This window comes from Patiria miniata, unplaced genomic scaffold (genome assembly GCF_015706575.1).
Source record: "Patiria miniata isolate m_02_andy unplaced genomic scaffold, ASM1570657v1 HiC_scaffold_22, whole genome shotgun sequence".
Lineage (NCBI taxonomy): Eukaryota > Metazoa > Echinodermata > Asteroidea > Valvatida > Asterinidae > Patiria > Patiria miniata.
In genome coordinates this window covers 13,988,481-14,003,847 of record NW_024037061.1, presented here as the reverse complement: position 1 = coordinate 14,003,847, position 15,367 = coordinate 13,988,481, and the positions used below count along the sequence as shown (strand labels likewise).

General features: G+C 41.1%; 1 protein-coding gene across 1 annotated transcript; it reads left to right on the top strand.

The window, feature by feature from the left end:
• The first annotated feature begins 2,617 nt into the window (after positions 1-2,617).
• LOC119730323 lies at positions 2,618-10,541 on the top strand. The gene is made up of 2 exons (XM_038203162.1): positions 2,618-4,922; positions 7,294-10,541. Exons 1-2 carry the CDS (start codon positions 3,595-3,597, stop codon positions 7,400-7,402), a joined length of 1,437 nt encoding a protein of 478 aa, XP_038059090.1. The 5' UTR covers positions 2,618-3,594; the 3' UTR covers positions 7,403-10,541.
• Positions 10,542-15,367: the final 4,826 nt, after the last annotated feature.

Below are 15,367 nucleotides of genomic sequence, written 5' to 3'. Positions count from 1 at the left end.
CATGTACAGTGGAACTTCCCTATAAGGAACATTGTTGGATCCACAGAAAGTGTTCGTAATAACGATCGTTCGGTATAGCGATTTTGAACCGCCGGTACCCTCTTTTGACCAATACATGTAGTGAACTGGCGGAAATAATAGCCATCTATCGCTCTTCAACACTCAAACACGATGTAACTATGGGTAGTTTGATGTAAGGGAATTAAAAGTGGCCCAACTAGTGTTTAATACATGTACAATCGTTAGATTGTTAGTTAATCTGTTGACTTTTTTTCAACAACAATTCGGTACGTTTTGTGCATTAAAACCGGGAGCCAAGGATGATGTTCGGTATAGCCAAATGTTCGGTATAGCGGTGTTCGGTATAGCGGCGTCCCACTGTATATGCGGTGGAATGAATGCAAGAATGATGTTTAAGATGGCACCGTGTGAATACCAAGCTCATCTCTGAAAAACTGTTCCCTTAAAGAAGTGTATGAGTGTTATTTCAAGCTTTTTGATGTGATTGATTGTCCATCCCCAGCAGCTTGATATCCACACGTGGTGTCATCCACAAATTTAAAACTCATTCTTGCAAAGACTGTTGATTACTTTAATTACAACTCTCTCTACTAGCCAACTCAGGTTTCTCCTTTTGTGGGATTGATCTGTCCATTACTGCATCGTTTTTGTCTTCCTTGCGATATTGAATCGCCTTTTTAACAAGTTAACTGCCAGATTTTCCCCACAAACAGATGTGCCAAATAAGAATAAAATGAATGATGTAAATATTTTATATACATGTAATCCAGATTTAAAAGTAATAACTTGTATTTATAGGCAAATCATATATTAATGGCAAGAATTTCGTATTATGCTTAAATGATTACTGCTTGAAGCTCTAAAAACAGTAATGTTCCAGGTGGTATCAGATTTTTTAACTACATTTTCATCTTGTTACATAAGCCTACCGGTATTTGAATTTCATTTGTAATTTTTACCATGCATGAAAATATCAATAAAATGTTCTTGAACGAAATTCTTTGATTTTGAACCATTTCATAGTGTGGCCAGCAAGGTTCTAGTATTCTCGTTAGCGTCTAGGTTTTTTTCCAGAGCTAAACCAATTATTAGAGGATCAAACTTTCCGGTCCCCATTCGGGTCTCATAGTGTGACGTCGTGGACTTGACACTAACCTTTGACGTCATTACGCTGCAGGTCTAGCACTTTGGTCCATTTCGTGAAGCAGCTCAGCCGGAAGCGCGCTTTTTTTTCTGCAGCAGACGTTATCAATTAATCACGATTATTCAGTGGGTTCAAAAGTATGCCTGCGCAATTTTAGATCCGAATTTCACAGTACACGAGCTCGCACTCCTCTGCACGGCATCTGTTTTTACAAACCTTTTTAAATGGTCCACAAAATGCTCTCATTGCAAAGAAATTGAGGGTATTCAAATTGTGAATTGGCCCGTGTATTGGTCTGCATCCTTAAAGAATTTTAAAGAACGGCTTTCGTCGACCTGCTACAGCAGCCTAGTGGACAGTGAGGTGAACTAAGGATCGCAAGATCTCTGATTCATCGACTATTTTTGTTCTCCAAATTTATCGTTGGAATAATTTTAATTGAAGGGAAAACAAGACTCCGACAACATAAGTGTCTTCCACACAGTGTGATAAATATTCATGTCAAGGTGCGTGATGTGATTGGTTGAAATGCGATGTATGCTGCAGAAAATGAAATTGCCCGCCGGAAGTACTGCTCAGCGAATTTATTTGCTCCTTTCATATATGCAAAACGGTCAGAGAACCAGTCGCTAATAAACATCGCATATCATTAACACCAAAATTACCACCAAAATTTATAAATGGCAAATTTCTGTGCTAAGATAGCGAAAATCAGCGGAGAATAGGTGAAGTAGCAATATATACAAACGTGCCGCAATCTGTCATCCAGGCACCAACTGCCGATACATTTAAAGGGGCTCTAACTAAAAATTAAGCCGTCTCTCTCATCACACCCCACCAAAAGTGTTGTAGTCTTCACTTGAATTGTGAAGTTAGCGCTCAACTGGAAGAAGAAGAAGGTATACACAGTGGCGGATCTAGAGGGCCCGGGGATGCCCCGATCAGCCGCTGACTAATGATACTAGTGAAGTGAATGGGGCAAGAAATAATCAGGGGAATGCTCAAAGTTTCCAAATTTATTGGTGGGAATGCCCCTCGGACCACACTCAAAAATAAAAATCTCAAAACCTCATGTCCCGAAAGCTAGAACACGTGACATTAATTTTAAGCAGGTGAAAATGATAAACACAAGTCTTGTCCATGATTGATAGCACAATTCCGTGCTTCGCTGCTCCGTAGAAGTGGTCCCCTGACGCCGCATCCCATCTCATTCCCTCAGCTTGTACGTGAAGAAATGAACGCAGACGCCAAAAGGAGGGCCTTCATTATGTGCAGACGTGCCGTAGGGAGATCGTGGGTGTCCCATACCCATGCTAGGTATGGGCTTCTTTGCATATGAATAGACCACATCCTCCCAAGGGCGAGCGCTTTTCTCTGACCAACTTCTCTTTTGTGCTTGCTGTTGGTTTAGTCTATTCATTGTAGAACGTAACCTGTTCATTTGGTATGCCTGTATAAGTCTCGGTGTACACAGGGCCCATGGGAGTACACACAGACTTGATGCAAGATGTAAGAAGACCCCAACCTTATCGATTTTAATTGGGGGAAGAGGAAAAAGCTGATGGGGTTTTCCAAGGACAAACTGGTGTTGGGGGTCCATGTATTGATTGCTGTCAGTTGCTGAAGAAAAAGCGCGGGATGGGTTTTTGCGGCGCACTCCATATGGATATCAGGATTGGAATGAATTAAAGTTAATTGGTGTCTGTGTGTGGATAAGCTGGATGCTCTCGGCGTGAGGTAATAATCTCCTAACCGAGACAGGGCGAAATTGAACGCGCAGTTTTCGAATCGCAGTCGCCGGTGAGATTGTTGAAATTCATTTTTCATCAAGGCCATGACGCTATGGAATGCCGTGCTTGCGCTGACAAGTCAAGCATATGCAGCCTATATCTAAAATGTACACGCATGCAGCCTGTCAAATTATGAGGCGCATGTATAACACGAATAATTATTTCATTGGCCGTGCGCAGTCACTGTGCTAGCCGTGTCTGTGGGAAAGTGACGGGGTTTATTTTTCTCTCTGGCTTCTATTGTGGACGGAACTGAGTACGAGGACCTCTTTTGGGGGATTGTGCAAGCACCGTTTCGTTGGCTGCATTGAACCGTGAAAGCTAGCATTGGAAGTCATGCATGAGGTACGTGCTGAAAAGGTAAGGACCGCCATTTTCTATTTCGCCTAGCAGGACAGGTTGTGATCGCAGCGATTTTGGAGCGATTCTGCAAGCGAAAGTGCTAACATTCCAACGCCTACACACATGTCACGGGCCTGTTTTTGTTGTCAGGAACTTGTATGAACACTGAACGTTGGACCTGTCGTCAGCAAAATTGTCAAAAGGGTGTGAGAACCAAGTTTCACCCGTTATGTTTATGATGATGGCACAATCGTGGTAAAAAAGGAGGAAAAAAGGAGTAAATTAGATACCATCGCCATGTCGTTCTTAAAGAGGATCGGTAGTCGGAGCAAGTCGACGGTGGAATTCCCCGAGGACACAATCAAGGCCCAAAAGAAGGAGGAGAAGAAGCAGCAGAAGAGGAGCAGTGTTCACGGTCTGTCCAGCTTCAAATCTCGGTCCGAGGAATCGGCCAGTGGAGATGCAGAGGGGGCGGCAACCACGGACTCTCACCCTGGTTCCTCTTCGGATGTCACCAGCCGACACCATGCGGCCAAGGACCGGGAACGCAAGAAACACAAAGACATGTCTGGGATAACTATCCCGCCCTCGGGCCCCTCGAATGAGTACCCGACTTTCTTGGTGCACTACCTGGGTCGCATGCCCACCAATCTGGAATACGGGCGCGACGCGGTGGAGAAACCCGTGGAGCAACTCTGCAAACTGCGGGAGAAGCAGAAACTGTCCCGTCTGATGCTGAACTTTAACCCGGACGGTCTGCGGTGCTGGGAGGTGAGTGGACCCTTCCTGAAGACCAAAAAAGACGGGTTCACCATGAGTGTGCCCCTGCATCACATCACCTACGGTGTAGGGAGCAACGATCACCCGAACATCTTTGCCTGCATCATCAGGATGAATGCCGAACCGGATCCAGGAGAGGACCAGATGCTGATCCTCCATGCCTTTGTCTGTACCAAGCCCGAGGTCACTCAGAAACTGACTTACTGGCAGCTCCAGGCTTACATCGAGGCGTACGAAGACCTCAAACGAAAGAGGATTCTACGTGATAGACGCAAGAAAGCCATGGGGGGAGCTCCCGGTGAGATGGCCACTCCAGTCCCTGCCATCTCACCCGTGCCAGAGGAATCTCCAAAGGACAAAGGTAACGACATCACCGAGGTAAAAATCAAGGGGAAGGGAAAGGTGAAAGTAAAGGCAAATGTTGAACCCGCAGGTGTGCCAGGAAGGGATATTCAAAACGGACCTTCGAGGGCCGTGGGGCTTGTCCTCCAAGACGGCTCTCAAGCTCGTTCCACCGTCTTTCCGACAAACAATAATTCTGTCGAAGAGAGGGACCCCTCGGAAGTTTTTGTGGAAGCGCCAGGAGCAACCACGGGCACCATGGTTCAAAGAGCACGCATCGTGTCCCGTCCCAGGATGGGTTCGTCCACCAGTGAGGGAGGCAACTCCTCCCCAGGCGCCCCGGCCCCTGACAGCTCCAGAGAAGGCAGCATCTCCTCATTTGAGGGGGAGGGCAAAGCGGACACTTCACTGCATAAACGCATCGGGGATCTTCAGGAGTTTATGGAGATGGACTCTGATATGCTGAAGAAGTTGATGGTCACAGAACACCCGACGTTAGCAAGGTATGTATTTCATAATCAGAAAGTAGAATAACTTCGTCAATATATCCTTATGGTAATTATGATGATAATATTTTACTTCAGTACCCTCAGCAAATATCGAAAAAAGCATATTTTCATTAGAGACTTATCTTTTTCCAGAACGGTGTGCATGTATGACGCATTATTGGTTTAGTCAAGTTATGTGCATGAGGGTTTAAATCTTTTCACTGTCATGGCCATTGCCATAAATCAACAATAATACCACGCTCATTATCACCATTATCCCGAAATCATCGTCGTTACCTTTATCATAATCACATCATCATCCCTATCATCAGCACAATCACCATTATCACCATAACAATGGTGCACCTTTATTTTGATTTAATAATCGGCCAATTCTTTTTGTAGGCTTCGGTGTCACAATTTTAATATCTTTATTCAATGATAATTTTATTCTCTGTAAAATCACACTTACCGAGTTTAAACTAATAATAATAGATAATAATAATGTGTATTTATAAAGCACACGTATCCATCGATATTGGTGCTTACTGCATGGCGCTACATCATTATTACCATAGTCATTGGGCCAATAAAATATTCCAAATACCATCTCAGCTCCCTTGGGAACATACAGCTCGATGCTGTCATTTTGGCGCAAAGCAGCAAAGATCAATCACAAGCGGAGCAGCAATGACTGACAAAGTGCCTTGCCAAAGGGCACACGCACCATAACCCCAGGCTGGACTCGAACCTACATCCTGCAGAATTATACGCAGACCACAAATGCCATGCTCCAGACCACGAGGCCACAGCACTCAATGTCATCAGTGGTAGATCAAGAAGAAAATATTGAAACAATCTTTAAAACAAATCAAAAGAAGAAAAAAACACTTAATCATATTTTTTTGGGATGTCTAACAAACCTAAACATTATGTTGAAGATGTTTATATTACTCTCTAAATAGCTGTGTTAAGAAAACACCGTAGTTTGGCATCACCTAAGCTATTTTTTTTAGTATAGATCCCCGACGTGTCGGGGGGGGGGGGGCCTCCAACCCCTCCAACAGGTGTCAATATTAAATATTATTTTAATCGATGCTACTCATCCCCCTTCCGTCTACGGATTCGTAGAATACATGTACATTGTGTATTATTAATGTATTATTGTGTAATGTATTATTAATAGAAGGAATAGCTTTTAATAAGCTTTTCACAGCCCCGGATCCCCTCCCCCAAAAAAACAACCTTGGTTCAGAATTCGCCCTTGGTTTAGAATGTGTGTAACATTAATGTTTGAAATGATGCACAAGTAAATACTGCATAAGAACAAAATAATGATGCACAAGGACAAACGTAAGCCAGGGCGAATACATACGACACGTTTGTGTCGTGAGAGTCATAAAATTGAACACTGTCTACCCCATAGTTCTACCCTTGCTCTTGGTTCTACGTAAGCCATTCAAAGCCGTACGATTGATCAAAATACATGTACATGTATATAGCTTAAATCCTGTCCTCAGAAAAATTTGTTTTCGCTAAAGTGATGCTTCACAGGACACATGAAAAGATAGTGATTGGTTTGCGAAAACCCAAGGTTGGAAGTGGCACTACATGTATAGTCAATTTGTATGTATTTTGTGTGTATTGTATAACTCACTGTAAGGGGATGAACAGAGTTGAATTGAAAACGGATCTAACATCGTTGAATAGAATATCAGGTGTTATTTTTCGACCTTCCAGGAAAGTTGTATGCCAAGCCAGTACAATACACCTGTGTGGAAAATAGCCATGAAAGTGTCAAGTAATATATTCTTATCAATTTCCTTTTGAAGATTGGGCACCTTGAATCCGAATCAATCGATCATTAGCCCCCATAGCCCCATCATGCATTACGGGCACCAGTCTTAATTGCCTCACTCTGGGACTGGGATTTGCCAAAATCAAAAATTGAGTTTGTGGTATGTTGCTTCAAATTACAACTCGTCTGTCCTTCAGAGTCGATCACTACTCATCTTTTTGTTCTTTTTTTCCTCATAGTTCTTTAACAAATAACACGAAAATAATGCGAGACACCACAGACAGCATATATTGTCGCATCTTGATTTCAAAAGGAAACAGAGTTTCCCCCTTTTTCGGCCCGTTTTTCTTTGTTTGTATGAAATGGTCGAGGCACTAGTATAGACGAGAAGGGTTTTAGCTATATAACCACTCCCTTATTGTAAAACATGCTATGGAATGAGACTACACCCCTCATCGGCTGTGAAACAAAATCAAAGCATGCTGAAACTATGCCGAATCAAATCATACCAAATCTTAATCCAATCCAATCAATTATTAAACATATTACGAGTTGTGTTTGTTCTCTTCGTTCGATGTTTTTCTCCAGGCGTATCTTCTTCCGATCCACAGTGGACACACAAGGCGTGTTTCACCAGGAGAAGGTCGAATTGGAAGGGAACGGGCAGGCCGGGGAACAAGCGGCTAGCGACGCCTAGTGCCGGCCGACAAGCCATCACTTGTGACCGAGAACTGGGCCTCACAGACATCATGGAGTGGTTAATTGACACATTAAGCTTTATACCCCTTTTCTGAACTTATAAAATAGTTCCCTCAAGGTCATTTCCAAGCTTTCAAAGAATACCCGCATGAGTATCTCCCGACGACGGGTAGAGTACTGACCGATACGTTGAGTTGTCCACCTTGTGAAGCCTTGCTCCTTACATAGACCTTGTGGAAGTCGGAGCCAGTGGACGCCCATGGGTAAACCTGTTTGTGCATTCATTGTTACTAGATTAAAATATCAAAGAATACTATCTGACATAGTCCAACGCATTACGCATAAGGTCCAATGCATGAATATTAAAATGTCACAGTGACTTCATAAAAAGCTTCGAATCCGGATTTTGTATATTTCTCCATTGAAAAACTAAAACATTATGCTTATGGCCGGATATCCTCCTCAAAAATATTACAAACCACCCCTGCTGTGTGTTCGTTTAAGGGCAGCTATAGGGGGCCTACCCTTTACATTAAGTTAGCATTTGCAATTTCTTGATGTGAGACCTCTTTAATCGGAAGCAAAACTATCACTCAAATTTGCCTTGAAATTTATTGAACAATTTCCAGTCGCTGAAATCAGGACTTATTTGAAGAAGAATTTTTTTTTTCTATAGTGTCCTGACGTCATGGCGATTGTACTTCCTTTTGGTTGACGCATGAGGCGTGTAATGGCAAAATGAATACCTTAAACATCTCATCAGCCGTAACATTTATTTCATGCCTGAGTTCCACCATGTTTCTTTCTTTTTTAAAGTTATATAAATAAGGTTAATGTATAACATATGTACATGTATTCTTGAATATACGTATAATTCTATTGCAAAGTAGGTTAATAGCGCCGTGGGTTTCTTTGTAAACTGTTGGTTGGAGTAGGTGCTATATTTTAAATGTAATATGTAATATTTAGGTATATATGACTGAAAAATTATTTAAAAATGTACTGTACATGTACCGTTCGCAATGTAGGTTTATATAGCTAGGCGTAGAAATATTCTCGACTTGAATATGGGCTTATAGCCAAATGAAGTTGAATCAACCACATGTCGAATATTCATGGCGTCACGCTTCGTAATAACCTGTATTTAAGTTGTTTTCAATAAGCACTGTGCGAAATACCAACATTAGCAATAATTACATTTTGAATATGCCGCAATGACGATGTCCTGTTGGTTCTTTTCATGTTTAATACCGTGTACTAATAACATTGCCGACGACAGCTTCAAAATCGTTTCTTGGTATAGGTATTTGTAGCGTTGACAAATTATCCAATTTTAACCAAGTTAAGCTTCGGAATGAAAAACATTTGGGTCACAGTCGACGGCTTGTGAAATACGGGAATTCTTTCATGTACAGGAGAATGTGATACCGGTGTATAGCAAGAGTGTGACGTTCAACATTGAACTATAGCGGCCATGGCTGCTTACTCTGTCATAAAGCTTTCCCAGAAAACTCATGCATTTATAATGCGCAAACATCCGTTCCCATTCCATATCAAATAGATTATAATTCCTATGGGTCCCGTAGTCGTGTAGAGTTTGTTGAGTTAAAGGGAAAGGTTGTGTGAATTCCGGGATAGTAACAATTAATGTCATAATTGTTTTGTCTTGTCTTGGTTCCTGGGAAATCGAATTACCTACTATAACGAATTTAATCTTTAAAGATGTAAAGGCCTACTGACAATGCTCTTTAAAAAAAAATTGTGTTTTTCTAACGACAGACAAACACTTTTGTTGATTTTTATCTCTATATTTTGGACGTCTGCAGCCGTCCGAACAAGAGATGTTGTTTGGGTTGCTTTTTGCGAAAACTTTTTATGAACACCCTGCGAAAACTGAATGTCTAAAGTTGTTACATGTACATGTATTCCATAACTAAAACGTTGGCCGAGTTTTGGTTTGATTTCTCATTCAAAACGTGAATAACTTTTGTATTGCAAGAAAAACAGCAATTTCAAAACAAAACCAATTTTTTCACGGTGAAGCCTGTCACCATCTTTGATGTTTTGACGTTCTCATAATTCGTGTTTTTTTATTCTAATATCAGAATTTTTAAATTTTGAGACATCCCCTAAAATGTCCAATTACGTGTATTACCTCCGCCGAAGAGGTTATGTTTTCATCATAACTCAAAAAGTTATGGACGGATTTGCATGAAAACAAGTTTAGGGTTGGTCCTTGGTACAAGTACAAAATCGATACGATTTTGGAGGTGATCCGGATATGAGTCTGGATCCAGGATTTTGTTTTTAAGGATTCTTCACCATTTATGCGAATATTTCTTTTGGGTGTACTGACAATATGGTGGGGAATTGTTCAGCGTCGGCGAGGTCTGCGCTCTCTGAGTGCTTTTTATAGTTCACCCCTTTGCTTGCTCTCTTATTTTATATAAAATGAGATGACTGAGAAACGTCCTTTAAAAACCTCATATCCATGGAGAGTTTCGCAAGCGTCTTTTTACTGTGAATAACTTGTTCATCGAAATATATTATTCCAAAGTAATAAAAGTATAGTCTGGCTTTTTAATGGTTAACTATTGATAATATGAAGCATGAATGAGAAAGTTGGCCAGTACTTGTTTTTGTTTAACCCAATACAACAGTTTGAATTCTTTACCCGTTTTTATTTACTTCGGCAACAATCGCCATTTTTTTAAAGGTTAATAATGCTACGGAGTATGGTGCAACGCATTATGTAGACAATGTATTTTAGACGTATGGTGCAATTGTCTTTTAGCAATGTTAACTTCATACTTTTTGTAAACTTCATTTTGTTCACTTGTTTTAATGGAGCCTTTACAAAAAATAAATGATATGCTTGTGCAGTCTGTTGGGTATGGCAACAGTGCAGGTGACCCCTTTAATCAAACACACTTTTGATTAACCATGCATAGGATTCCGATCACGAGCTTATAGCCGTGGAGGAAGATTGCTGTCAGTAATCCAGAAGCACACATTAATATTTTAACCGGATGACTCACTTAAGACACCCAGGCACGCGGTTTTTTTTTCATATGAAAACGTAAACTTGAACACGAAAACAGTCTTCAAATTATAGAAAGAATTCTTATGATTGCAAATGTTTGTGTCGGTTTGTTTTTCTGTGGTTAGGAACCGATCGTTTCATTAGGGCTTGGCGATTGAGAATCCCCATTATCACAATCGCACGAATTTGTTCAAATTGTTTACTATGACGAGTGTCTAACACCTTTAACGGATCTAGAGGAGAGGGGGTGAGTTGCAACTCCCCCCCCCCCACCCCACCCACCCACCCGCTCAGCCGCTGACGTATGGTAAGATGCTGTAGTGAAATGGGGCCAAAAATAGTAAATGGAATGTTATATTTCTTACATTTATTCTCAAATTGCCTTCGAATGCAGGAGAAATCATCGTAGATTTCAAAATTTCCGGAGCCCTAGGGTCTGCGTGCATTCTGGACGCCTTAACTCAATTCGCTCTTCATACCCCCTCGTTTCCTGAAAGCAAGATCCGCCCCTGTTATCACACGCGAAACATTCAGTTCATATTATTGACGAGTGTATACAACTTCATTTTAATGCACCATTTCAACTCAAATTTCTTTATTTCAAAAGCAAGGAAATTACGCCAGCAGGCATTGTGGTCTTCACAATTCCGTGAAACGTACGTCATAGGACCCATAGCAGACCAACGCCCATTTGCCTAACTCGGCGAAGCTCCATAACAGTGTCAAAAAGCACTTCAAAAAGTTCAACAATCGCCTCGACGTTAGCATAACAAAAGAACTTCACACCTGGCAATTTTATACATACATGTACATGTACATGTTTTGGCTTTTTACAGATGAGAAAGCAATGAGATAAGTTCAATGTCTTCTTTCAGACAAATATTCATTGGTAACCAACTATCAAGTGTTGCAAGGTAATGCACCACACAAATACCAACCGTAATGGCGGCTTTACAAATGTTGAAAATTTGCGCATCACTGACTCAACTCCTTAGAAGTACTGACAAACAGTTTAAGATCATTCTAGGAATGTCTGTTCGTGCCGAGTGCAAAAGATACCGTTGTCAGAACATCTGCGTTTCCACGGTGTAGCGGAGATACAATGTTGTCCCGAAAACTCGGCCTCCATAGCGGGGAATTTTGTCTTGTTTTGCGTGCGTGCAGGACCAAAGAAGATGGGCAAATGAAACTAGGCCATGCTAACTCGATTTGATTTATTTGCAACTAACAAGCCTTGGAATATAGCATGCCTGAAACCACGGTCATCATGGTCATGACGAAGGCTTCTGACATCAACCTGAAAGGTAAGAAATGTGTCTGTATGCCGTCAGGATTTATAGCACTGGTATTTGATATTGTCTACGTTTGTTGAAATACTATACTACGTATACTGTACATGTATTTGACTTAGGCATTCGGAGAATGCCATTGCTCGACCTATGCAGTAAGTGTGAAAGGCATGTCAATATTGAAGTGTGTTGGTCCACATTGATAGTGTCAGGGAAAGTGCTCACAGAAAGTTTAAATAAAATATAAATTGCAACACTTGTGCACTCAAAATCAGACACTACTGAAATCTTATAACGAACTCAATGACGTACTCGAGCCTTCCTGATGTAAACATGTAGCGCATTTGAGGTGCGTGTCTAAGAATTCACGTACATAATTAAAAAATGATCCCTAAATTTGTGTTCAAAATATGACATTTTGCCTTATGGGGGGGGGGGGGTTGTGGAAGATAATATTCTGCTCCTGTTTTCAACCCTTGCATCCAATATTTACCATTCATTCAATATTATATAATTGTCAAATAACTAAACAAACTTCATATTTCTTGAGCATTTTTATTATCATCTGGGAACAATTTTGCTGTTGAACCGAGAAAGTCAACAGAGGGCGCTATGACAGCTAGTACATTAAAAATTCGGAGCTGGTTCAGTTTGGCTTATGTCACTCGTGATGATCACTGCAGATGTCAGTGTTAGGGAGTTATTTTAACATGAAAGATGAATGGAGCATCGAACCTTGAAATTAGGAGTGCAGTGTGTTTTGTCAGTCAACTTGTATTTACAAAGCGGGAGTTAAATAAACAGTGCTAACAGAAAGTGTGAATAAAATATGCAAGGCAAACATTTAAGTTTCGGATACACGATTAATGTCCTGACTTACACTTTGGAAAAGAAAGGCATATGGACAGCAGGGGCGGATCCAGGAATTTTCGCAGGGGGGGGGGGGTCATCGACATAACAAATCTGAAATGTAGGGGGGCTCGTACCATACTTTCAATGGGGGCGTTGTTCAAATCCGACGATTATTAACACTAAATCACATAATAATGTACATACACCCCCTTAAAGAAGCTGTCTTTCTACGTATTTTTTGCAAGGCAAGCATGACTAGCACAAAACTGTTGGGTATTGGAGCGGGGGGGGGGGTCGCATTTTTTTTACTGAATTTATATGGAACTTAAACAATTGACAGAGCTGGGTTTGTTTGGGACACCCCCCCCCCCCCCCTCTGGATCCGCGCCTGGACAGGCACAGCTCAACACATAATATTTACGGGAACTCCACAATTTTAGAAAGAGATCGATAGCATTGCAAACACAAAACCACTTCATGTCATAATGTATGCTTCATGTCCATGTCACCACGTAAACTCGAACATTTTTCGATCAAACTATAAGTGACAATGTCCCGGGTAGTGGAACCCAACCTCAATATCTGTATCGACTGATGATTGATCAGTAAAAGGATTTATTTCAGGCATGCCCTAAGATCATCTGTATTTCACATTGAAATCTTTCTTCGAGTCGCCTCTGAGGGACACATCGTCCTAAGTTCGCCTAAAAATGATATCTTTAGATCGCGATCAGTTACCTATCTTATTTCTAAGGGTTGGTTGGAAGGAAACTAACCTAATAATACCGTTCCCGAAGATGGGGGAAAATACAGTTGTTTCGCGTTTTATAGTCAACTGGGTGCTTCCCAGGACGTTCCCGTTCCCATTTAATGTTATAAAAAAAACAAGAAAATAACAACAACAACAACACAACAACAACAACAACAATAAACAACCTCTGATCTGATTGGGGATAATTAAAGGCGGAGTGACACGACATTTTACGCAGCTTACACGCAACCAGATGCACCGTATTAAAGCCAAATCACCAGGCAAGAAAATCGTAAACTTTTCTTTTAAGATAGGGAAATTTCCCAGAAACTTGCAATATGACACAATGTGTCACATTCTTCTTCTGTTGAATCGCTCACGTATAGATAATAGGCCTAATTGGTAAATTCTAACACGGGAATCAGTGTTTGGTACCAAGACGCTCAGGGCGGGACTTGTATATGTTTAAAGAAGGAATAGCTTGAGGTTCCACTCCAACAAATAGGCGCTCACAGAAAACAACACGAAATCGGACAGAAAAAAACGCCCTCTAGTGACGCTCAGGAGCAAGGCGGCAATGTGTTTTTCACTGGAAATTTAAGATTACGACCTCTCGGACAATTTTTTTTTTTTTTTTAACCAGAGATAGCCACAACATTTTGTTTTATATTCCCCTCCCTCCAAACCACCCCTCAAATGCTTGCCAATCTCTGGGCCCAGGTATATTTGTAGCCTCCGCCTCCATACGAAATAGACCTCGGGTTTGGTTTTTTTTTTGGGGGGGGGAGGAAATCCCCCGAGTTGGAAGCCACAAGTCACAAACGCTTAATCTCCACAAATATTCTTTACGATCTGTCCCAAGTATAGGCCGCAAGGACCTCTTATTCAAAATTACCCGTGGGATCAAAAAATATTAATGAGCTCGCACAGGAGTCTACAGATATTTATTTGTCTGCCCCCTTGAGGTTCAAATTAATACATGTACATGTTTGCATCATATTGTCCTGTTTTATGTCACTTGTCATATTTTATTCTTCTCACCGCGAATCATAAACTGCTGTACTTGGTCCGGTCCTTGGCATCAAATAACCATCCTCGACTTCTCCCATTATGAAATGTAAACTTGGCTCATTTTCTTCAGTCGCACCGCGCCACTCGCATCCCGCTGAGGGCGCGTTCAACCGATCCGTACGGTAAACCATTATCCCCGCGGCATGCTGCTCTCTCGGGACCAGGGCCTTTATTATCAAAACGATCACAGTTACGGAAAGTTGTCTAACGTTTCGGCTGATATTACAGGATTTCGTGGGCGGTAATTTCACCGTTGTTGTTGTCGTTCTCGCACGGCGGCTAAACAGGGCAATATTTATGTTGCCCTAAGCCCTATGTCTTCAAGACAGGTTCAAATGAATTGATTTTCACTTCTTTAACAGGGAATTGAGATTTGTAATTTTGGGGACTATTTACGGCCGTTTGCATAATTAACTTAATCACTTTCATAGTCGTTTAAAGATAATTTTTGTCAACACTCAAGTTGGCTGCATACATGTAATTGTTTTTAAAAAGAGGGAAATTGATGGGAATATGAAGATATTGGATAACAAATAATGAGCAATGGTTGACTTGGACGAATATTCCAATGCTTCAATCCGTATCAATGAACGGGAGGAATAAAACCAGACACTTGAGTTCTAAATGATATGTTATGATTGACGTGGAGCCATTTCAATGCATCAATCATTATAGTGAATGGGCTGAATTTATGTATTTCCTTTCAAGTCTCATATGAACCCCCCCCCCCCCCCAAGGCTGAAATCTCTTTTCCAAAGACAAATGTCTGAAATTTACACACTACATGTATATTGCTTGTCATTTAAAGGTCTGAAACTCAAAGAAAACAAATTGTGATTTCCGATTTTCATCAAAGTGTTTGAGGACCACTAAAATGGAGGTTTTTTTGTCTTCAACAGTTTGTTTTTCTCATTCAAAATGCCAGTTTATATTATGACGATTCATGTGATGTAGGAC

Excerpts from the sequence above, each read along its gene's own strand:
- LOC119730323 (XM_038203162.1), top strand. The coding sequence starts at position 3,595 with ATGTCGTTCTTAAAGAGGATCGGTAGTCGGAGCAAGTCGACGGTGGAA. Across the intron at positions 4,923-7,293 it reads GAACACCCGACGTTAGCAAG|GCGTATCTTCTTCCGATCCA; the intron begins GTATGTATTTCA and ends GTTTTTCTCCAG.